This window comes from Notolepis coatsorum (genome assembly GCF_963971535.1).
Source record: "Notolepis coatsorum genome assembly, contig: SCAFFOLD_1936, whole genome shotgun sequence".
NCBI classification, from domain to species: domain Eukaryota; kingdom Metazoa; phylum Chordata; class Actinopteri; order Aulopiformes; family Paralepididae; genus Notolepis; species Notolepis coatsorum.
Window position 1 is genome coordinate 2,117 of NW_028174609.1, and position 24,384 is coordinate 26,500.

At 48.5% G+C, this 24,384-nt stretch overlaps 1 protein-coding gene across 1 annotated transcript in view; it reads right to left on the reverse strand.

Moving 5' to 3' along the window:
* Window positions 1-200: 200 nt before the first annotated feature.
* The window catches only part of LOC311247519 (M-protein, striated muscle-like), a gene marked incomplete at both ends in the record, with an annotated part of 30,204 nt that continues 6,020 nt past the window's right edge, over window positions 201-24,384 (reverse strand). Inside the window, 5 exons of the mRNA XM_084338558.1 lie at window positions 201-307; window positions 569-737; window positions 1,332-1,446; window positions 3,657-3,835; window positions 4,320-4,446. Coding sequence (XP_084194684.1) covers window positions 201-307; window positions 569-737; window positions 1,332-1,446; window positions 3,657-3,835; window positions 4,320-4,446 — 697 coding nt within the window. The remainder of the gene's footprint in view (window positions 308-568; window positions 738-1,331; window positions 1,447-3,656; window positions 3,836-4,319; window positions 4,447-24,384) is intronic.

Sequence of the window (24,384 nt, forward strand, 5' to 3'; positions counted from 1 at the left end):
ACGGACACACATACAACAATATCCCTACAATACTGCTAACACCTGACTGAATTGAAAGTCTGAAAGTACTTTGATATAAAAATTTGAATTTCTTGTCATTTCTTTTTTCGTTTTAAATAGTGAACCTCTTTGGTGAACGCGGCGTCTGTTCGGAGCACAGATACCAGAGCCATACGTACACAGAGTTTGGCCAATCCTACCTTCAGCAGAGACGGTGTGGCTGGCTGACACTCCGGTCGTGTTGGTAACGTTGATGCAGTAGGTTCCAAAGTCCTCCATCTCTGCCTGAGTAAAGATCAGCTTAGAACTGAGAGAGAGAGAGAGAGAGAGAGAGAGAGAGAGAGAGAGAGATATGCAATAATTTTATATTATTGTTTATTGTCTTTCAACAGGATCCTATCTGGATGAAATGAGGATATTGTGATCGTGGTGGTCCACAAATCCATTGTCTAAATTAATTATAACAAGTGCTTATTATTAACTTAATTACATAATGATATCAGAATATATCAGTCCAGAGTTTTGATTGATGAATGGATCCATCTATCTATCTACAGTATGTCCTTACATGCTTCCTTCGTTCTTGATCTTCAGTCCCTTGGTGAACTCAGTCCTGGTGAAGTCTCTGTAGTTCTTCTTCCACATGAAGGTCGATCCCTCCGTCATCTGACAAGATTCAAACGACAGGACGATGTCTCCACTCTTCTCGTCAACCTTACAGGACATCTCCTTTGTGCCTAGACACACACACACACACACACACACAGACACACACACATGCACACGCACACACACACACACACACACACACACACACACGCATGCACACTTTTAATGACTGACTTCATTATTGTATTGTATGTTTTATTTTTTGTTTCGTACTGTAAATTGTTCATATTGTTTTACAGGTTTGAGAAGGTCACATAAAGACTAAAGAGATGTTCTGTCTGAGGTGATTTAATCATAATTTAATGTTTTAAAAATGACAATTTTCACTGATGATACACACTTGCTCATTATGTGCATACTGTACATGATTAGACATCACACATGTGCTCATTATGCAAATATTGATATGTGTAAATATCGACAGAGATCTGTGTCTGACACGCACACAGTAAATCTTGCAGTGTAAAATTAACACTATTATTCCCGAGTGTATTTGTTCCCAACTACAATTAGTGTTAAATTGACTCTTGTTCTTGTGTAAGAGTTAAATTAACTCTAAATAGAGTAAAAACTTAACACTCGCTTATTGTGTTAATTTGACACTGATTTACTGTGTATAGGCACAACATGAACATGGGCCATGGGGAGAGGTCAAAGGTTACCTGGCAGGGCCTTGGCTGTGATGGGGTCAGAGGCCACAGAACCCCCGCCAGTTCCTGACTGGTTGGCTGCACGCACACGGAACACATAGCTAGCACCCACCTCCAGACTTTCCACCTAGGGAGAGGAGAGGAGAGGAGAGGAGAGGAGAGGAGAGGAGAGGAGAGGAGAGGAGAGGAGAGGAGAGGAGAGGAGAGGAGAGGAGAGGAGAGGAAGAGAGGAAGAGAGGAAGAGAGGAAGAGAGGAAGAGAGGAGTGTTGCGGGGAGAAGAGAGGAGAGAGGAAGAGAGGAATGTGGAGGGGAGGCAAGGGGAGGGGACGAGAGAGGAGAGGATAAGAGAGGAGAGGAGAGAGGATAAGAGAGGAGAGGATATAGGTGAGGGGAGAGGATAAGAGAGGGGAGATAAGAGGATAAGAGAGGAGAGGGTAAGAGAGGAGAGGATAAGAGAGGACAGGTTCTGGGACAAACCTTGACAGAAGTTCACAGTACAGAGTACTACCTCTGTTATCGCACACAGACTGTATGGGAGCATTGTCTCTATTGGGATGACTTGCAGCTCTAAGCATCTGTAGTTCCCTTCACTGGCCACTAGAGATCAGCCTCCTAAAACAACATGCATAACTAACTAGTGAGACTAAAACTCACTATTGATCCTTCTCAGTATTTTTAAACGAGTGAAAAGCACCTTCTCGCGCCAACAGTTCAGAGGGAATAAAATAGTGCTGCTGAATTTATAGAATGCTCATGCATGCATTATGACACGATGCCATTCATAAATTTTCCATGTTGATATTTAATGACTAATAATGAACCTGTTTTTTTGCATAATAAAATTTTTGGTATGATAATGTGATGGACTACTATGGAGTGATGGAAAGGCTGCAGTTGCTGACATTTAAAGAGGGATTACCTCCAGCTAAGTACCTAATAATGATCCATATGTTTGTATATACACTATTCATACTTGTTCATAGTCCACTGTTCATTATTTTTGCACATTGCTGCTCAATTGCACAACCCTTTTTATTCTAGTTAGTGTTTATACGCAACCACATCGTGCACAATTGTACAGCCCTGGCCTATTTTATTTGATAATTATACTTCTATTTTAATTTAGTTAATATTCCATTTTATCTTATGCTACCTTTTATCTTATTCTACCGTAATTGTCTGTCCGTCAATGTCGCACCAAAAACGACCAAATCAAATTCCTTGTATGTGTACAGTAAACTACTTGGCAATAAAGTCCTAGCTGATTCTGATTCTGAACAGTGCATTCATGAGGACGACGTCCGTTAAGACTTGTCTGTGACTTGCGTTCTTCTTGGATATTCGACCTCGGCGCGTTCATGTGCTTTTTGATTGGAAATAAAAACAAACATGGAGGTCACGAAGCATCTGGTTTGGTTCCGGCTGCTCATTTCTTTTTTGTACTGATATATCTCAGCGCACTGTGTACAACCAAACTTTGAAAATTGATTAAAAAACCCAAGAGATGGCATTATTATTGTTATTGTTATATTGCAAGTAACTGTCTAACTGTACACAACTGTTTCCACTGACTGTACATAACTGTTTCCAGGTAGAGTATAAAAGCTGATGCCGACTCCCCCTTCTGTCTCTTCCCCATCTACCTCTCACGGAGAGGAGACCTCATGTGCTGCTGTACTATGAACCAATGTAAATAATAAACCACGCCGATTAAGGGCTCGAGGTAGAAACCATGCCTCATGAGTATATTATTGTCGCCCCATAGCCAATTCTGTCAACAGTATTGAAGGATTATAATTTGATAAACTCTGACATACGGTGAAAATATGAAGACAAAAATTAAATGTACCTGTAGCTCCATGACAACGGGGCGCACGCATTGAATTAAATGACTGACGAGGCAGAAGAGGCTATTTTGGTCAGAGGGGACCATTTCATGATAGAAAAAAGGTATATTTTGTATCTATTTTTTTTCTTCATTTCAGATATTGATTGATTTAAAACCTAGATTTCACTTACAGTAAATTATAATTTGACTATAATTTGATATAAAATCACATCACACTGAATAACTTTCTCTGAAGTTTGTTTTGTAGCGAGTAGTTTAATTGTTGCCGTCATCATTTTCAAACTACACAGTGTGCTGTCTCTGGTAGTAGTAGTAGTAGTAGTAGTAGTAGTAGTAGTAGTAGTAGTAGTAGTAGTAGTAGTAGTAGTAGTAGTAGTAGTAGTAGTAGTAGTAGTAGTAGTAGTAGTAGTAGGCGGCGAGATATGATTATACTTATGATGATCTGAAATGATCCCAGGCCAAGTATCCAAGGAAACGGTGAGCTCACCTTGACGAAGCGGTGACTGACGGCTGTTGTATTTGCTGTGGTCCAATTGGAGGAGCCCGCCTTGGCATAGTCGACATAGTAGCCTGTGATTGGTCCAGAACCGGTGTAGATAGGTGCCTGCCACTCGACAACCAGTGAATCATCTCTGATCTCACAGAATGTCATGTCAAAGGCTGGACCTGATGGATACACACACTCAGTTTGTCAGTGACTAGTGATGGGTCAATGACTGCTAGTAAACCAATTAATGAAACAATAGATAGATAGATAGATAGATAGATAGATAGATAGATAGATAGATAGATAGATAGATAGATAGATAGATAGATAGATAGATAGATAGATAGATAGATAGATAGATAGATAGATAGATAGATAGATAGATAGATAGATAGATAGATAGATAGATAGATAGATAGATAGATAGATAGATAGATAGATAGATAGATAGATAGATAGATAGATAGATAGATAGATAGATAGATAGATAGATAGATAGATAGATAGATAGATAGATAGATAGATAGATAGATAGATAGATAGATAGATAGATAGATAGATAGATAGATAGATAGATAGATAGATAGATAGATAGATAGATAGATAGATAGATAGATAGATAGATAGATAGATAGATAGATAGATAGATAGATAGATACTAACCAGGCTCAGGCATATCAAAGGCCTTGCAGGTGAAGTCAGCTGAATGTTTGGAAGCAAATCCCAGTCCAGCCAAGCTGGCACCGTACACCTGGAACTGATAAACTGCTCCTTCGGTCAGATGTTCCACCTGTCAATCACAACATCACCGTGGTAACTATGATCAATGGTTCCTTCTGATTGGACCTCCACTGGTTGCACCAGTTATGCGTGAGTTCTCTAGTGTGTAAAGTGACACTTGCGGTTTAGTAACTACTAGTTAATTTGTAACTAAATCAGCTACTAAGATCGGTTGCACCACGGTTACTTATGGCATAACCTAACTAGTTTGGACGTAAAATTCATAACTAAGGCCAATCAATGATCAAAGATATAATTCCATTGCCTTGGCTACCATGCACATTCACTTTCTGGCTGGTGTGATCATTGACACCGAAAATCACATCAATATATTAAGTCTCTAACCTTCTGTAGTGTGGTAGTGAAAGGTTAACCGTCTGTAGTGTGGTAGTGAAAGGTTAACCTTCTGTAGTGTGGTAGTGAAAGGTTAACCTTCTGTAGTGTGGCAGTGAAAGGTTAACCGTCTGTAGTGTGGTAGTGAAAGGGTTAACCTTCTGTAGTGTGGTAGTGAAAGGTTAACCGTCTGTAGTGTGGTAGTGAAAGGGTTAACCTTCTGTAGTGTGGTAGTGAAAGGTTAACCGTCTCTAGTGTGGTAGTGAAAGGGTTAACCTTCTGTAGTGTGGTAGTGAAAGGGTTAACCGTCTCTAGTGTGGTAGTGAAAGGGTTAACCTTCTGTAGTGTGGTAGTGAAAGGGTTAACCTTCTGTAGTGTGGTAGTGAAAGGTTAACTGTTACAAAGGATCAGATTAAACCGAATATATATATTTATTGATTGATATATATTGCATAGTATTTGTATATCGTTTGATACCCCTTGTATATTCCTTGTACATATACACGGAATATCCCTTTAGCCTAGTACAGACCATAATATTTCATTCTCCTATTGGACAGCGGTCCACAGGTGCCATGCCTCCAGAGTCAGGTTCAAGGCCACCGTCAAGACATGTCTGTACATGCCCGGCCTTGCTCAGGGATACGAGACAGAAATGAGGTTGGCACTAGATTGTTCGCTGTGCATATAAATATGGCGCAGGTGAATACAGAAGTAGAGTTACCCAATAAGTTGAAGCCTCACCCACGATACTCCGTGCGGTGAAGTATGGCCTGTTTGGCCCCAAATAAGAGCATTGAGACCGCGTGCGAATTAATAACTGAATTGTCAGAGTTTGGCGCTATACCGTCGAGTGCGACATATTTCTATTAACCCTTTTAGGTCGCGGGGCTTGTTTGGACCCGTGGGCAGAGAACAAAGGGATTTAGAATGACTCATAAATGCTCTGGAAGTCGCGCTTTTCAGAAATCTGTAAAAATAGAAAAATGACCATTTCGAGTGCTTTGAGATTTACTATATATGTCTCCTTACTTGCAAAACATAATACGATTTGTAAATACGTTTAATTCTTGCTAGATGAGTATGCTTGTAATTATTTGCGTTTGCCAGAGAACTACAGCGCGTCACGAAACGCACTCACGCACGCGCGCACACACACAAGAGAAGCGTGTGCGCTGTGAATAGGTGTTAGACCCCCGCGCAGAGGTGAGAGGTATCAGAGACTCGCTACCCCCCATCCAAATTCTAAACAACAGGTCGGCATCGGCTTTTCATAATATGTATGAAATATCTCTTGCAATAATATCCACGGGACACTGAGCTGCTTCGCAGAATAATGTGGTGTGTGTGTATGTGTGTGTGTGCGCTGAGACGCAGCGTCAAGACGAAACTTGTGTCGAGTCTGCTTCTATGTGCAACAGAAACTCTGCAGCATCCTGACAGTCCTGTATACCCACGTCGCGCTAAAACATTAACTACTGTATGGCAGAGTGCGTGTGTGTATATGAGTTATGAATTATCTCTCGCAGTTCATTCAAGCGGACAGTGGAGTGGACTACGTGAACTACAGTATCAGCCACTCGCTGCTGTGTGACGAGTTTGGTGTTTTGGTCACCCGCGCTAAACACGGTGCTTTAGTTGACAGCGCATCGATGCGCTTTGTGAAGGAAAGATGACGTCGTCTCTCTCTCTCTCCTCTCTCTCTCTCTCTCTCTCTCTCTCTCTCTCTCTCTCTCTCTCTCTCTCTCTCTCTCTCTCTCTCTCTCTCTCTCTCTCTCTCTCTCTCTCTAGGCAAGGGACAGGTTCCGAACGATATCTTGGAACGTCCACATGAGTGATCCGGACGAGGATGTTGTGAATGACAGAAAGAAGGGGACAGCAGACTATGACCGCCTGTTCAAACTGAAGCCCCTTATGGACACCATCAGGTCTGCATGCAAAGCGCTCTACCACCCCAGGCAAAACATTTCCATTGATGAGAGGATGGTTGCAAGCAAGGCCCATACTTCTATGAAGCAGTACATGAAAGCCAAGCCAACGAAGTGGGGCTTCAAACTTTTTGTTTTGGCTGACAGTAGCAATGGCTACACTTCGGACTTTGCTGTTTACGCCGGGAAGTCAAAGTTCAAATCAGGCATTGGACTGGCGTATGACTCTGTCATGTCCCTGATAAAGCCAGCACACCTCAAGCAAGTACCCATGGGCAAGGGATATCATTTGTATGTCGATAACTTTTATACAAGTCCAAAGCTTTTCAGGGATCTGCATAGCCTGGGTGTCGGAGCATGTGGAACGTACAGAGACAACAGAAAAGAATGCCCCCGCACAGAGGTGAATGCTCTCAAAAAGAAGGATGCTAGGGGCACCATCAGGTGGCTACGTGATGGCCCACTGGTCTTTGTGAAGTGGATGGACACACGTGAAGTCTCTGTTTGCTCCACAATCCACGAGTCATTCGCTGGAAAAACTGTGCTGAGGAGAATAAAAAACAAGCGCAGTGAGACCTGGTCCATTGAGAACATTGCATGCCCAACACCTGTCCTGGAGTACAACAAGTACATGGGAGGCGTTGATTTGTCTGACCAACTCATCCAGTACTACTCTGCACACCACAAGACCATGCGATGGTACAGGACTTTGCTCTATCATTATCTGGACATTGCCGCCACTAACTCCTACCTTCTTCACATGGAGCTGTGCAGAGAGCAGCAGGTGCAGCCGATGACCCACCTGGTTTTCCAGCAGGAGCTGGTAGCTGAGCTGTGTGGCATCACAGTTGTACAGGTGCCAGTGGACAATCTACCCACAGCACCAGTGGACCGCCTACCAAGGAACCATTTACCTGTTGCGATCACGCAACAGGCAGATAAATCCCAGAAGGCCACGGCTGGCCGCCTGTTTTGCGTACATTGTAAGATGAAGACCCCCTGGAAGTGCGGTGAATGTGGTGTGGCCCTCTGTCTCATTCCAGACAGGAACTGCTTTTTCACATATCACTTAGTGTGATACAAAACAGGCAGATACAACCATGAGGAGACACCTATTTTTTTTTATACATGTGCATAATTTTATTTTTTTGGAGATTTTGCCTAAATTCATTGTGGTCGCGCTCTCTGCCAAATATCATATGAGGCACCTTGTATTACTATTGTAATCCAAAAGTGATATATAGGGTTGTTCATTGTACAATACAATTGATACAGTTGATGTTTCTTGTTGATTATTATTCTCTATGTGTTTTTAATAAAATTGTGTGATATTCTATTCCAGTTGTCTTTGGTCTTGTTTTCTCTGGTTATGATCATGTTATTAGTGTGTGTGTGTAAAAAAACTAATTAATAATATAATTATTATAAATGTCGCTCTCTCTCTCTCTCTCTCTCTCTCTCTCTTGAAATCTACAGTTACACATTGCTGTATTTAGTGAGGTAAATGAGTACAAGACATGTTTCACAGACACACACACACACATACACACACACACATACACAGACAGACAGACACACACACACATTTACATTTACACATTTACACATTACATTTACATCTAGTCTAGTTTGCTTATTTTTTTTTGATATGGTACAGTACTGTAGATACAGACACAGACACACACACACACAGAAACACACACACAGGCTAGGCCTCCTGCTGGGTCCATTCACTGGAATAACAAAGGAATGACTGGGCCTTTGCTCAGGTGTGAAATGGTGCTAGTGACAATGATCACATTGAATTCTGGGAGTGTAGTTCTCTCATCAGATAGCTGAATGAACTTGGATCTAGTTCAAAGTCCTATACTGAAAAGGTGTTAGGATTTTACCAGAATGTTTGATAGGACATTGATTGAAAACTATCGTCTCAAATTTGACAATTGATGGCTTATTTTGAAGGTATGAATCTGTAATTTTATATTATGTAACAAAAAAAAAGGGGGAAATTCTCAGGAGGAGGAGCTATTTAGGTTAGACTTCTAAGGGTTAAGTCAGTAATAGTCTATTTGTGTATAGTGTATCGTGCGGCTAAAGTTCTACAGTGACCAGCATCACCAACGCTTCCTCGTATCAGCTAGAGTGCTTATCCAGGCTGGGCTGCTTTCATGGCGCTTTCACCCGAGGAGACCTAGACGAGAACCGTGTGGACATGTACACTGGATTAATCTACCCGACGACTACATAGCCCTTTGCGGCTGGATTATATTTGTTTTGGTCCTGTGATTTATGGAGCGGAGAATCGCCGACGCCTACACGTGTGGGATTTACCCTGTGAGGAGCCACGTCGAGTCTGCGCCTCAGAGAGCCTGAGGCCGGCTAGCTTTCTTCACTGTGGAGCTACAGTCTACGGAGAACAGCTGTATTCGTCTGTGGATCAAGAGACTATTGCACCGTCTCCTGTACTTGGAGTCTCCTTAGTCATCGTTGACCAGACTCTCTACTACCGACAGATCCTCTACCCCTGCTGGCTTACAACCGGGGGGACCCTTCCAGTATCTCCCGCTGTTGTGAAGGATCAAATTAAACCGAATATATATGTTTATTTATATATATATATTTAAATAGTATTTGTATATCGTTTGATATCCCCTGTATATTCCTTGTACAATATGCACTGAATATCCCTTTAGTCTACTAAACAGCCCATAATAGTTTCATTCTACCATTGGACGAGAACCTGGCGCCAGCAGCCATACCCCTAGGTTCAAGTTCAATCGTGCCGCCCAACATGTCGTGGCAAGCCCCGGTTCCGCGTAGGAATACGTCTGGCGAAATACGAATGGTACTATTTGTTCATAGCGCATATATATATGGCGCAAGTAAAGTAGAACTTTCTTTTAGTCCATCAGTTCTTTACCCTCCAACCGAGTAACAGACGCGAAGCCTCACCCACGACGCACGTGTGGTGCAGTAAGGCCTACTTGGCCTCAGAATAGGCATTGAGATATCGTGTGGATTAATAGTTGAATTGTCATAGTTTGGCACTATACCGTCGAGTTGGACGTATTCTATTAAGCTAATAATAGTCTATTTATGTATGGTGCATCGTTCGGTTAGAGTTATAAAGTTATCAGTACCCCCATCGTTCCTGACGTTATCTGGAGTCTTAACCAGGCTGGGCAGACCACTAGTGGTGCTTGCATCCGAGGAGCTCCGGGCCAGGGCGACTGGACCTGTATATTGGATTACTCTACCCGGACGACGGCGAGCCTTCCACGGCTTGGATTATGCTTTGGGTGCTTTGATTATTCCATGGATAACGGCCAACACTGCGGAGTGTTGGAACTACCCCCCGGAGAGGAGCAAGGTGAGACGGCGCTCTACACCAGTGAGGTCGCCTCACGTCTCTCCGTTGTGGACCGGCAGCCACCGTCCACTAGAGGGTCCGGCTGTATTCATCTGCGGACCGAGGTTCTGTGGGCACCGTGTTCAAGACTTTGAATTCTCCCAAGAAATCGTCGGCCAGATGGGATACCGCCAGCGGCTTCTCTAACCCCCCCCTCCTACTGTCTTACAACCAGCGGGACCCCCCCCCCCCCCCCTTAGTGTATCCAGCTACAATCATTTAGGTACCATCGCTATAGTTCCCTAGAGAACCGGGTTGTATACTTACTCCCTGCGTAACCAGAGATTGGACATTCAATGTTGATTTACCTACGAATACTCATTTGCCATACAAGTGCATTTCAAATCATAAGTGTAAACAAGTGAACGTTGTATATACCTTTTGCTATATTAAATATTCGATTTGTACATTTGTGTGGACTTCGTTTCATCAGGTGGGAAAGTGTTCATCATATTTATATCATGTACTGGATGGCCAGAAGTTAAAGTACAAGAGGTAGTGGTTTAATAATACCATACTTAACAATACAGTCAGGGAATTGTACCCCTCAGTTACAATTGGTCCTTCGAGCCGGAGGGTAACTAGTGTAATATTAATATAGTGTTATTAATATTGAAATGGCCTATGATGAACACTCCACGAAACGGTCCTCCTAACGTAGAACGCCCGCGGCGCAGACGACAGACACCTCAGTACTTAGAGGCTTACGCTGTCAGTCAACTACCTAGCCTTCGACAAACGGTAAACGCGGTAAAAGTAGAAAGTAAAATTATGTCTGACCTTAACGACCAGGTTTCCCCGACCACAGAGGCCCTAGTAGGTGCTAATGTAACTGACCAAGCTCACGGTGGGGACCAGGAGGGAGCTGACATGCCTTTACCCCCCGCCAATACCGAAGAAGTAGTCCCCGACCAGCCCCGGGAGGAAGACAACCCTACAGAGAGAGAACTCTGCACGGAAGAAGAGGAGGAGAGCGCCGAGGAAATAGAGCTCCAGGACTCCCCAACGAGTACACCCAGGAGCGGCTCACCCAGGAGCGGCTCACCTCCACAACCGCCTTCCCCCAGCGAAGCGGAGAGGATGCTACAACAGGCGTTCCTCGTCAGCCTGACAGCCTCTACCGAACGCGATCGACTCCAAGCACAGACGCTTAGCGAGCGCGAACATTTTACTATTGAAAGAGAACGCCTCCAAGCGCAGCAATGGAGCGAAGAAGAGCGCACATGCCTGGAGATGAGACGCCTTCAGACGGAAGAGAATATGGCAAGAGACCGGGCCGACGCCCAGCGCGCCGCTGCCGGTGCCCAAAGAGAAGCAGATCTCACCAAGCGCGAAGTCGAGCGCGACAAGCTACAAGCGCAGCTAATGGAGCAGCTGATCCGCAAGGCAACACCCTCTCCCTCCGCCAGGGGTTCAAGGAACTCGTCGAGACAACAGTCAAGGGCAGCGTCTCCTAACCGAGCAAGCGACCCTGAACTTGACCAACAGACCGAGCCTATACCCCCCGCAGACCCCCTTCCCAGACCGGTCCAAGCGAGACCCAGGTACAAGGAAGGAGCGGCATACACTGCGGAGAAGCTAAATAAACGATTACAGGATCAGAAGAGGGAGAGGAGGAGAACCAAGCCCGACGACAGCACAGTACTCCACCGGACCAGGAGGTCCAGTACAGCCCAGGTTATACCCCCGCGGCGCTGGGCTACAGACCTTCGACTCTATTCACGGGTGAGCACGACGCACGACCAGCCCCGAGGAATAGCACCTGGACCAGCGGGCCATGGTACCCTGTCGGTACCAGCCCACAGAGAGGCGCAAGAGGGGACTCGCCTAGGAGGTCTCTCCCCCAACGATCGCCGATGTATCAGCCATCCACGGCGTCATACATTGCCACGCCGTCGTTCCCAGACTTCGCCTATGAGAGTCGAGCACAGTACACGGAGCTCCGGATGTGCTTAGAGACAATGATGGTGGATGTCGCTGATGAACGCCACAAGTATGCAATATTACTGAAGCACCTGAAAGTACCGCGAGCGCACAATATAGCGCTAGCCTATGCCACCTCTACGACACCATACACAGCGGCCCTGGCGGCGCTGGACCAGAGATATGGACGTATATGGGATTACGTAATCCAAGAGATAAGGCATATTGATCGCCTACCCCCGGCAACAGACAATCGCTCATTAGACGACCTGTCAATCAAAGTGCAGTCCCTGGTAGGGATGCTGGGAGCGCAACGGGAAAAGGGCATGCATGAGCTATACGCCAACTCTAACGTCGAGAGGATTTTGGAGAAGCTGCCACCCGCAAGACAAGAGCGTTTTAGGCGGCAGAGAGACTACCGGGATCCCAACGGCCCCGAACCATCCCTCCTTGATCTAGTCGACTTCCTGGCGAGAGAAGTCAGCAGCTTACGACTAGATACGTTCGGGCGGAGCATGCCAAGCTCCAGAGAGGAACCCAGGAGAATAAATGATGGAAGAAGATCGGTGACTGTCATGCACCAATCAGAGTCAGTACCGAGCAGTAGGAGCCACAGTACCCCCTCGAGAAAAGAGAAGTGGAAGATGGTTTGTCCCTACTGTGAGAAAGAACACTGGCTGTCACAATGTGACCTATTCACAAAGATGAATGCAGAAGAAGTGAGTCAATGGATAAAGTCCAACAGGCGCTGTTACCGATGTGCGCGACCACACATGGCAGCCGAATGCCGCCTAAAGAAAAGGTGCAGTCGGTGCGACGGAGCCCATCTAGATATACTACACGACAGTAACAGAAGACGGCCTCCACCTGCACCATCGAGCGGCACCAAGGCAAGTGTCATGTACATTGACCCCGCCAGCAGCAGCGGCGCCCAAGTGCTCTTAAAGGTAGTCCGTGTGACATTGAGCTACCAAGATAAAGTCATGGACACTTACGCCGTCCTTGATGACGGGTCAGAGAAGACCCTTCTGCTCGCGTCCGCTGCGGCCCAGCTGGGACTGCGGGGGAGCAAGAACGAAATGACGATTCGGACAATAAGAAGAGATTTAAAGACGATAAAGGGCGAGAATGTCTCCTTCACTATCGCAGCAAACGGGCAGCCAGAGCGACGGTATAAGATTACAAATGCTTTCACCAGCCAAGAAATAGGACTATCGCAGTACACCTACCCTATCGCCAAGTTGACGGATAAATATGTGCACCTGCGACAACTACCTATCCCGCTCATAGACGGCGCTACCCCGACCCTGCTGATAGGCTCCGACCATGCAGAACTCATAGTCCCGATTGACCGGGTCCATACAGGACCCCGAGGCTGTCCTGCAGCAGTCGAGACCCGCCTAGGGTGGACCCTACAAGGCCCCCTCGCTAAATCTCTCAACCGAACAGCAGCCACTAGCTGCCTCCACTCCAGAACGACAGAAGAAGACACCACTCTCCTGCAGCATGTCGAGAGGCTATGGACACTAGAGACAATGCCCTTTCAGAACGAAAAGAAAGATATTCGTTCTAAAGAAGACATTTACGCCATCAACCTACTCGAGCAGGGGACAAAGAGAGTCACAGTCGGCGGAGTGATGAGATACGCAACTCCACTCCTGAGGCGAGAGGGAATGCCCACCTTTCACGCAAAGAAAGATGCCACGGAGCGCTATCTATTGAACACAGAGCGGCGCCTAGCCAAAGACCCCGCTCAAGAGAGTGTGTACCGCGCTGAGATTGAGAAGCTAATCACAGCGGGACATGTGACAAAGATTGACATTAAAGAGGCCGATCAGACGACCGAATCATGGTACGTGCCGCATCACAAGGTCCATCACAACGGCAAGGATCGCATTGTGTTTAACTGCAGCTACCAGATCGGATCCCAAAATCTGAATAAAGAGCTCTTGCCCGGCCCCACACTCGGCCCCTCCCTACTAGGCGTGCTACTGCGCTTCCGCCAGGACAAGGTGGCTATCAGCGGGGATATCAAAGGGATGTTCCTGCAGGTGAGACTAGTAGAGGAGAACAAGCCCCTGCTGCGGTTCCTATGGAGAGAGAGGATCGGAGATGAGAACCCAGCCATCTACCAGTGGGAAGTACTCCCCTTCGGAACCACATGCAGCCCGTGCTGTGCTACATTTGCACTACAGAAACATGTCGCAGAGGACCCAACAGCAGATGAAGAGGTCCGACACAGTGTGAAGAACAGTTTCTACGTGGACAACTGTTTACAAAGCGTTTCGACTCAACAAGAAGCCGAGGCTCTCCTAATCAAGCTACGCGCCTCCCTGATCAAAGGCGGCTTTGATCTCAGGCAGTGGGCCAGCAGTGACCCGCACGTATTGCGCAGCCTCTCCCCCGCGGACAAGGCTGCCAGCAGCGAGACCTGGATGGCGACCATCCCAGGAGAAGCCCAAGAAATGACACTAGGACTAGTCTGGCGCTTCAAAACAGACTCGCTCCACTATAGACACAAACCCTTGACTCCAGAGCAGGGAAGGTCGACGGCGACACCGACCACCAGACGGAGTGTGTACAGAACACTCGCCAGACAATATGACCCGTTGGGATGTATTCTACCTTACACCACCAGGGCAAAGATGATTGTACGAGCACTATGGGACAAGGACCAGGGCTGGGACGACCCAATACCCGCACACCTTGCCTCAACATGGAGAGAGTGGGAGATGGAACTCCGCTCACTCCCAGGCGTCAATATACGCCGCAGCTACTTCCCATCCACAGTGAGGCCAGAGACATGCAAGATTGATCTACACTTCTTCAGCGACGCCTCCGAAGTAGCCTACGGATCGGTGGCCTACTTGCGTGCCCAAGAGAAGGGAGGAAAGATACACCCTGCCTTCATCCTGGCCCGCTCAAGAATAGCCCCCCGAAAGCAACAATCTATCCCGCGTCTAGAGCTCTGCGCAGCCCTAGCAGGAGCGCATCTAGCCACGTTAATCCAACGTGAACTCACCATTCCGGTGCACAGAACAATCTTGTGGTCAGATTCCACGACAGTACTCACATGGATCAAGTCTGATTCATGCAGATACAAAGTCTTCGTGGGAGTCAGAGTCACCGAGATTCAAGAGTTAACAGAAACAGCGAGCTGGCGGTATGTGGACACCAAACACAACCCAGCTGACGTCATCACCCGGGGAATGTCTCTGGATGACCTCACCCGTCGCAACATCTACAGTGACGGACCAGAATTCCTCAAGCTCCCGGAAGCAGAGTGGCCTACGCCCACCCCACGGGAAGCAAGTAACGAGGAGGCTGAGAACAAGAAACCTATGTTCTGTGGACTGAGCACAGTCGCCTCCACAGACCCCAACATAGATGACTGCATTACCCTAGAGAGTGCGCAGCAGAGGACATTCCTGTGGCACCACCCAGAGATTCAGTCCACCACTGACATGTCAGCAGCTGACTACGAAGAAGCAGAACTTCTTCTACTACAACGAGCCCAGAGAGACTCGTTCCCCGATGAGCTAGACTGTCTACAGGGAGGAAAGCCCGTCCCATCAGACAGCAGACTGCTCCACCTGGCACCCGAGAGTGACGCCCATAATCTCATCAGAGTGGGTGGTCGCCTGCGGAGAGCCCCCGATCTACCGAATGACATTAAGTACCCAATAGTCTTGAACAGCCGACACAAGGTCACAGAGCTGATCATAAAGAAATACGACGAGGATGTACACCACGCAGGAGCAGAGAGAGTCTTCGCGGAGATCAGACGTCGCTATTGGATACTTCAAGGGAGAGAAGCGGTGCGACGCTTCCAGCGAACCTGTCTAGACTGCCGAAAGTGGCGCGCGCAGCCCAGCATACCACGGATGGCTGACATACCTCCCTGTCGCCTCCGACTCGGCGACAAGCCATTCCACTCCACAGGCATGGACTGTTTTGGCCCGTTGTATATAAAGAGAGGAAGAGGAACCGAGAAGCGGTGGGGTATTGTATTCAAATGCATGACCACCAGAGCGATACATATCGAGCTCCTTCCGACCATGAGCACAGACTCATTCCTTATGGCCTTCCGCAGATTCACATCATGGCAAGGAAAACCGTCTACATTGTTGTCTGATCACGGGACAAACTTCAAAGGCGGAGAAAGAGAGCTGAGAGAGAGCTTCCAAGCTATGGGCCCAGAACTTAAGACCCACCTCGCTCCATCCCAGATTGACTTCCAGTTTAATCCCCCGAACGCACCCCACTTCGGTGGAACCTGGGAACGAGAAGTACGTTCTATAAAGACAGCCCTGTACGCCGTGCTTGGGGCCCAGACTGTAGCGGAGGAAGTCCTAATGACAGTCCTCACGGAGATCGAGGGAGTATTGAACTCAAAACCCCTCGGTTACGTCTCCAGTGATGTAGCAGATGTCGACCCAGTCACCCCCAACACACTCCTAATGGGGCGGCTGGACCCCGCGCTACCCCAGACAATGTACAGGCCTGAAGAAGCGAACGGCAGAAGAATGTGGAGGTACAGTCAAGTACTAGCTGACAAGTTTTGGAGCAGCTTCCTACTCCACTACCTACCGTCTCTACAGACCCGCCAGAAGTGGGTAAAAGAGAGAGACAATTTGACAGAAGGAACAGTCGTCATGATTATCGACCAGTCACTACCCAGAGCTATGTGGCCGGCTGGCCGCGTAAGCAAAGTGATCACCGGTGCCGATGGCAAGGTCCGAGCAGCTGAAGTACTCGTCCAAGGGCGCACTTACACACGACCCGTGGCGAGGCTAATAGAACTGCCCCGACTCCCAGATACTATCGATGATGACCATGACCCCATGACTTTGTGAGTTGACTGACCCTTACAGCGGACCTTGAGTGGTAGACAGTGCGGTTAATCTGTCTCTGCTTAGCTAATTAGGTGGGACTAATTAGGGGGCGGCTGTTGTGAAGGATCAGATTAAACCGAATATATATGTTTATTTATATATATATATTTAAATAGTATTTGTATATCGTTTGATATCCCCTGTATATTCCTTGTACAATATGCACTGAATATCCCTTTAGTCTACTAAACAGCCCATAATAGTTTCATTCTACCATTGGACGAGAACCTGGCGCCAGCAGCCATACCCCTAGGTTCAAGTTCAATCGTGCCGCCCAACATGTCGTGGCAAGCCCCGGTTCCGCGTAGGAATACGTCTGGCGAAATACGAATGGTACTATTTGTTCATAGCGCATATATATATGGCGCAAGTAAAGTAGAACTTTCTTTTAGTCCATCAGTTCTTTACCCTCCAACCGAGTAACAGACGCGAAGCCTCACCCACGACGCACGTGTGGTGCAGTAAGGCCTACTTGGCCTCAGAATAGGCATTGAGATATCGTGTGGATTAATAGTTGAATTGTCATAGTTTGGCACTATACCGTCGAGTTGGACGTATTCTATTAAGCTAATAATAGTCTATTTATGTATGGTGCATCGTTCGGTTAGAGTTATAAAGTTATCAGTACCCCCATCGTTCCTGACGTTATCTGGAGTCTTAACCAGGCTGGGCAGACCACTAGTGGTGCTTGCATCCGAGGAGCTCCGGGCCAGGGCGACTGGACCTGTATATTGGATTACTCTACCCGGACGACGGCGAGCCTTCCATGGCTTGGATTATGCTTTGGGTGCTTTGATTATTCCATGGATAACGGCCAACACTGCGGAGTGTTGGAACTACCCCCCGGAGAGGAGCAAGGTGAGACGGCGCTCTACACCAGTGAGGTCGCCTCACGTCTCTCCGTTGTGGACCGGCAGCCACCGTCCACTAGAGGGTCCGGCTGTATTCATCTGCGGACCGAGGTTCTGTGGGCACCGTGTTCAAGACTTTGAATTCTCCCAAGAAATCGTCGGCCAGATGGGATACCGCCAGCGGCTTCTCTAACCCCCCCCTCCTACTGTCTTACAACCAGCGGGACCCCCCCCCCCCTTAGTGTATCCAGCTATAATCATTTAGGTACCATCGCTATAGTTCCCTAGAGAACCGGGTTGTATACTTACTCCCTGCGTAACCAGAGATTGGACATTCAATGTTGATTTACCTACGAATACTCATTTGCCATACAAGTGCATTTCAAATCATAAGTGTAAACAAGTGAACGTTGTATATACCTTTTGCTATATTAAATATTCGATTTGTACATTTGTGTGGACTTCGTTTCATCAGGTGGGAAAGTGTTCATCATATTTATATCATGTACTGGATGGCCAGAAGTTAAAGTACAAGAGGTAGTGGTTTAATAATACCATACTTAACAATACAGTCAGGGAATTGTACCCCTCAGTTACACCCGCTATATATTACTAGTGTACCATAGATATAATTCCCTAAGATTCAGGTTGTATAATTACCTCCTGCGTAACCAGAGAATGGACATTCATTATTGATTTGCCTACGCACATTCCTTTGCCTTATAAGCGCATCCAAAGTAAAATAGAGAAGTATATTATGTACCTTTTGCTGCAATAAATACTTAATTACCACTTTGTGTGGAACCGATTCATTGTGGGAAGTGTTCATCATATTTATATATCATGTACTGTATGGCCAGTAATTAAAGTACATAAAGCGGTAGTGGTTTAATGATACCATACTTATCAATACAGTCAGGGAATTGTACCCCTCAGTTACAATTGGTCCTTCGAGCCGGAGGGTAACTAGTGTAATATTAATATAGTGGTATTAATATTGACATGGCCAATGATGAACACTCCACAAAACGGTTCTCCTAAAGTAGATCGCCCGCAGCGTAGACGGCAGACACCTCAGTACTTAGAGGATTACGTTGCCAATATACTACCTAGCTTTCTACAGACGGTAAACGCGGAAAAAGTAGATAGTAAAATTATGTCCGACCCTATCGACCAGGCTACCCCGCCAATAGAGGCCCTAGTGGGTTCTAACGTAACTGACCAAGCTCACGGTACGGACCAGGAGGGACCCGACATGACTTTACCCCCCGCCAAGACCGAAGAAGTAGTCCCCGGAGAGCTCCAGGATAAAGACAGCCCTCCAGGGATGGAACTCTACCCGCTACAAGAAGAGGAGAGCACCCCGGAGATGGATCTCCAGGACTCGCCACAGGAGAACAGATCTCCAACGAGTACTGCCAGGAGCGGATCACCTCAACCAGCGTCTTCCCCCAGCGAGGCGGACAAGATGCTGGCACAGGCATTCCTCGCCAGCCTAGCAGCCTCAACAGAGCGCGATCGACTCCAAGCACAGACGCTTAGTGAGCGCGAACATTCTTCCATGGAAAGAGAACGCCTTCAGGCGCAGCAACGGAGCGACGAAGATCGTATACGTCTAGAGATTAGACGCCTTCAGACGGAAGAGAATATGGTAAGGGACCGGGCCGAAGCCCAGCGCGCCGCCGCCGAAGCCCAGCGCGCCGCTGCCGGTGCCCAAAGAGAAGCAGAGCGCGACCTCGCTCTCACCAAGCGCGAAGCCGAGCGCGACCGATTACAAGCGCAGATAATGGAGCAGCTGATCACCAGGGCAACACCCCCTCCCTCTGCACGGGGTTCCAGGGCCTCGTCAAGACAAGGGTCAAGGGCACCCTCCCCTACCCGATCAAGCGACCCTGAGCCCGACCACCAGAGAGAGCCTATACCCCCCTCCGAACCCCTTCCCTGACCGGTCCAAGTGAGACCCAGCTACAAGGAAGAAACGGTCTACACCGCGGAGAGGCTAAATAGACGACTACAGGATCTAGAGGACCTGCCAGAGGAAGAAGAAGAAGAGGGAGAGGAGGAGAGTCAAGCCCGACAGCAGCACAGTACTCCACAGGACCAGGAGGTCCAGTACAGCCCAGGCTCTACCCCCGCGGCTCTGCGCTACAGACCCCCGACTCAATTCACGGGTGAGCTTGACGCACGACCAGCCCCGAGGAACAGCACCTGGATACGCGGGCCATGGTACCCAGCAGGTACCAGCCCACCAAGAGGCGTAAGAGGAGACTCGCCTAGGAGGCCTCTCTTCCAACGCTCACCGATGTGCCAGCCATCCATGGCATCATACATTGGCACACCGACGTTTCCTGACTTCACCCACGAGAACAGAGCACAGTACACGGAGCTACGAATGTGCTTAGAGACAATGATGTCCGATGTAGCTGATGAACCGTACAAGTATGCTATCCTACTGAAGCACCTCAAGGTGCCCCGAGCGCACAATATAGCGCTGGCCTATGCCACCTCTACTACCCCATACACAGCGGCTCTAGCAGCACTCGACCAAAGATATGGACGCATATGGGACTACGTAATACAAGAGATAAGGCATATTGACCGCCTACCCCCAGCCACAGACAATCGCTCACTAGATGACCTGTCTATCAAGGTACAATCCCTGGTAGGGATGCTGGGGGCGCAAAGAGAAAAGGGTATGCACGAACTGTACGCAAACTCTAATGTCGAGAGGATTTTAGAGAAGCTTCCGCCCGCCCGACAAGAGCGCTTCAGGCGGCAAAGAGACCACCGTGATCCTAACGGTCCCGAGCCATCCCTCCTAGACCTAGCCGACTTCCTGGCGAGAGAAGTCAACAGCCTACGGTTGGATACGTTCATGCGGAGCACACCAAGCTCCAGAGAGGGACCTAGGAGAGCAAACGATGGCCGCAGATTGGTGACCGTCATGCACCAATCAGAATCAGTACCGAGCAGCAAGAACCACAGTACCCCCTCGATGAAAGAGAAGTGGAAGATGGTGTGCCCGTACTGCGAAAAGGAACACTGGTTGTCACAATGTGACACGTTCAAGAAGATGACCGCCGACGAGGTGAGTCAATGGATAAAGTCCAACCGACGCTGTTACCGATGTGCGCGCAGTCACATGGCAGCCGATTGCCGCTTAAAGAAGAGGTGTAGTCGGTGTGACGGAGCCCACCTAGATGTCCTACACGACAGTAACAGAAGAAAGCCTGCACCCTCAAGCAGCACAAAGGCAAGTGTTATGTACATTGACCCCGCCAGCAGCGGGGGCGCCCGGGTGCTCTTAAAGGTGGTCCGCGTAACACTGAGTTACCAAGATAAGGTCATGGACACTTACGCCGTCCTTGACGACGGGTCAGAGAAGACCCTTCTCCTCGCGTCCGCTGCGGCCCAGCTGGGGCTGCGGGGGAGCGAAAACCAGATGACGATTCGGACAATAAGAAGAGATCTAAAGACGATAAAGGGCGAGAATGTCTCCTTCACTATCGCAGCAAGCGGGCAGCCAGAGAGACGGTATAGGATTACTAACGCTTTCACCAGCCAAGAAATAGGCCTGTCGCAGTACACCTACCCCATCGCCAAGCTGATGGATAAATATGTGCACCTGCGTCAACTACCTATACCGCTCATAGACGGTGCCACCCCGACCCTGCTGATAGGCTCCGACCATGCAGACCTCATCGTCCCGATTGACCGGGTCCACACAGGGCCCAGAGGCTGTCCTGCAGCAGTCGAGACCCGCCTAGGATGGACATTACAAGGCCCCCTCGCTAAGTCTCTTAACCGAACAGCAGCCACTAACTGCCTCCACTCCAGAGTGACAGAAGAAGACACCACCCTCCTACAGCATGTCGAGAGGCTATGGACACTAGAGACAATGCCCTTTAAGAACGAAAAGAAAGACATTCGTTCCAAGGAAGACATTTAAGCTATAGCCCTCCTCGAGCAGGGGACAAAGAGAGTCAAAGTCAACGGAGTGATGAGATACGCAACTCCACTCCTGAGGCGAGAGGGTATGCCTACCTTCCACGCCCCAAAAGAAGCGACGGAGCGGTATCTATTGAACACAGAGCGGCGCCTAGCCAGAGACCCCGCTCAAGAGACGGTGTACCGCGCTGAGATTAACAAGCTAATCACAGCGGGACACAAAGAAAATTGACATTAAAGAGGCCGATCAGACGACCGAATCATGGTACGTGCCGCACCACAAAGTCCACCACAACAGCAAGGATCGTATTGTGTTCAACTGCAGCTACCAGATCGGATCACAAAATCTGAATAAAGAGCTCTTGCCCGGCCCAACACTCGGCCCCTCTCTACTAGGCGTGTTACTACGTTTCCGCCAAGACAAGGTGGCCATCAGCGGCGACATCAAAGGGATGTTCCTGCAGGTGAGACTAGTGGAGGAGGACAAGCCCCTGCTGCGGTTCCTATGGAGAGAGAGGATCGGGGATGAGCAACCAGCCATCTATCAATGGGAAGTCCTCCCTTTCGGAACCACATGCAGCCCATGCTGTGCTATGTTTGCACTGCAAAAGCACGTCGCAGAGGACCCAGCAGCTGATGAAGAGGTCCGACAAAGTGTAGGAAATAGTTTCTACGTGGACAACTGTCTGCAAAGCGTCTCGACGCCAGAAGAAGCTGAGGCCCTTCTACTCAAGCTCCGCGCCTCCCTGATCAAAGGCGGCTTTGATCTCAGGCAGTGGGCCAGCAGCGACCCGCAAGTATTGCGCAGCCTCTCCCCCGAGGACAAGGCAGCAAGCAGCGAGACCTGGATGGCGACCATCCCAGGAGAAGCCCAAGAAATGACATTAGGACTAGTCTGGCGCTTCAAAACAGACTCGCTCCATTATAAACACACACCCCTGACCAAGGAGCAGGGAAGGTCGACTGCACTACCGACCACCAGACGGAGTGTATACAGAACACTCGCCAGACAATATGACCCGTTGGGATGTATTCTACCTTACACCACCAGGGCAAAGATGATTGTAAGAGCGTTATGGGACAAGGACCAGGGCTGGGACGACCCCATACCCGAACACCTTGCATCCACATGGAGAGAGTGGGAGACGGAACTCAGCTCACTCCCAGGTGTCAACATACGCCGCAGCTACTTCCCACCCACAGTGAGGCCGGAGACGTGACAGATGGACCTGCACGTCTTCAGCGACGCCTCCGAAGTAGCCTACGGTTCGGTGGCCTAATTGCGTGCCCGAGAGGAGGGAGGAGAAATACATACTGCTTTCATCCTGGCTCGCTCAAGAATAGCCCCACGAAAGCAACAATCTATCCCGCGTCTAGAGCTCTGCGCAGCCCTAGCAGGAGCGCAACTCGCCACGTTAATCCAACGTGAACTCACCATTCCGGTGCAAAGAACAATCTTGTGGTCAGACTCCACGACAGTACTCACATGGATCCGGTCTGATTCGTGCAGATACAAGGTCTTCGTGGGAGTCAGAGTCACAGAGATTCAAGATTTAACAGAAGTAGCAAGCTGGAGGTATGTGGACACAAAACACAACCCAGCTGACGTCATCACCCGGGGAATGTCCCTGGATGACCTCACCCGTCACAACCTATACAGTGACGGGCCAGAGTTCCTCAAGCTCCCGGAAGAAGAGTGGCCTACACCCACCCCACGGGAAGCGAGTAAAGAGGAGGCCGAAAACAAGAAATCTATGTTCTGTGGATTGAACACACTCGTCTCCACAGACCCCGACATAGACGATTGCCTCACCCTAGAGAGTGCGCAGCTAAAGACATTCCTGTGGCACCACCCAGAGGTTCAGCTCACTACTGACATTACTGCAGCTGACTACGAAGAAGCAGAACTTCTTCTACTACAACGAGCCCAGAGAGACTCGTTCCCCGATGAGCTAGACTGTCTACAGGGAGCAAAGCCCGTCCCATCAGACAGCAGACTGCTCCACCTAGCCCCCGAGAGCGACGCCCATGGTCTCATCAGAGTGGGTGATCGTCTGCAGAGAGTTCCAGACTTACCGGATGACGTCAAGTACCCGATAGTCTTAAACAGCCGACACAAGGTCACAGAGCTGATCATAAAGAAATACGACGAGGATGTGCATCACGCCGGGGCAGAGAGAGTCTTCGCGGAGATCAGACGTCGTTATTGGATACTGCAAGGGAGAGAAGCAGTGCGGCGCTTCCAGCGAACCTGTCTAGACTGTCGTAAGTGGCGAGCGCAGCCCAGTATACCCCGGATGGCTGACCTACCTCCCTGTCGCCTCCGACTCGGCGACAAGCCTTTTCACTCCACCGGTATGGACTGTTTCGGCCCGCTGTATATAAAGAAAGGAAGAGGAACCGAGAAGCGGTGGGGTATTGTATTCAAATGCATGACCACCCGAGCGATGGATATAGAACTCCTTCCAACCATGAGCACAGACTCATTCCTTATGGCCTTCCGAAGATTCACATCGCGGAAAGGCAAACCGTCTATATTATTGTCTGATCACGGGACAAACTTCAAAGGCGGAGAAAGAGAGCTGAGAGAGAGCTTCCAAGCTATGGGCCCAGAACTTAAGACCCACCTCGCTCCATCCCAGATTGACTTCCAGTTTAATC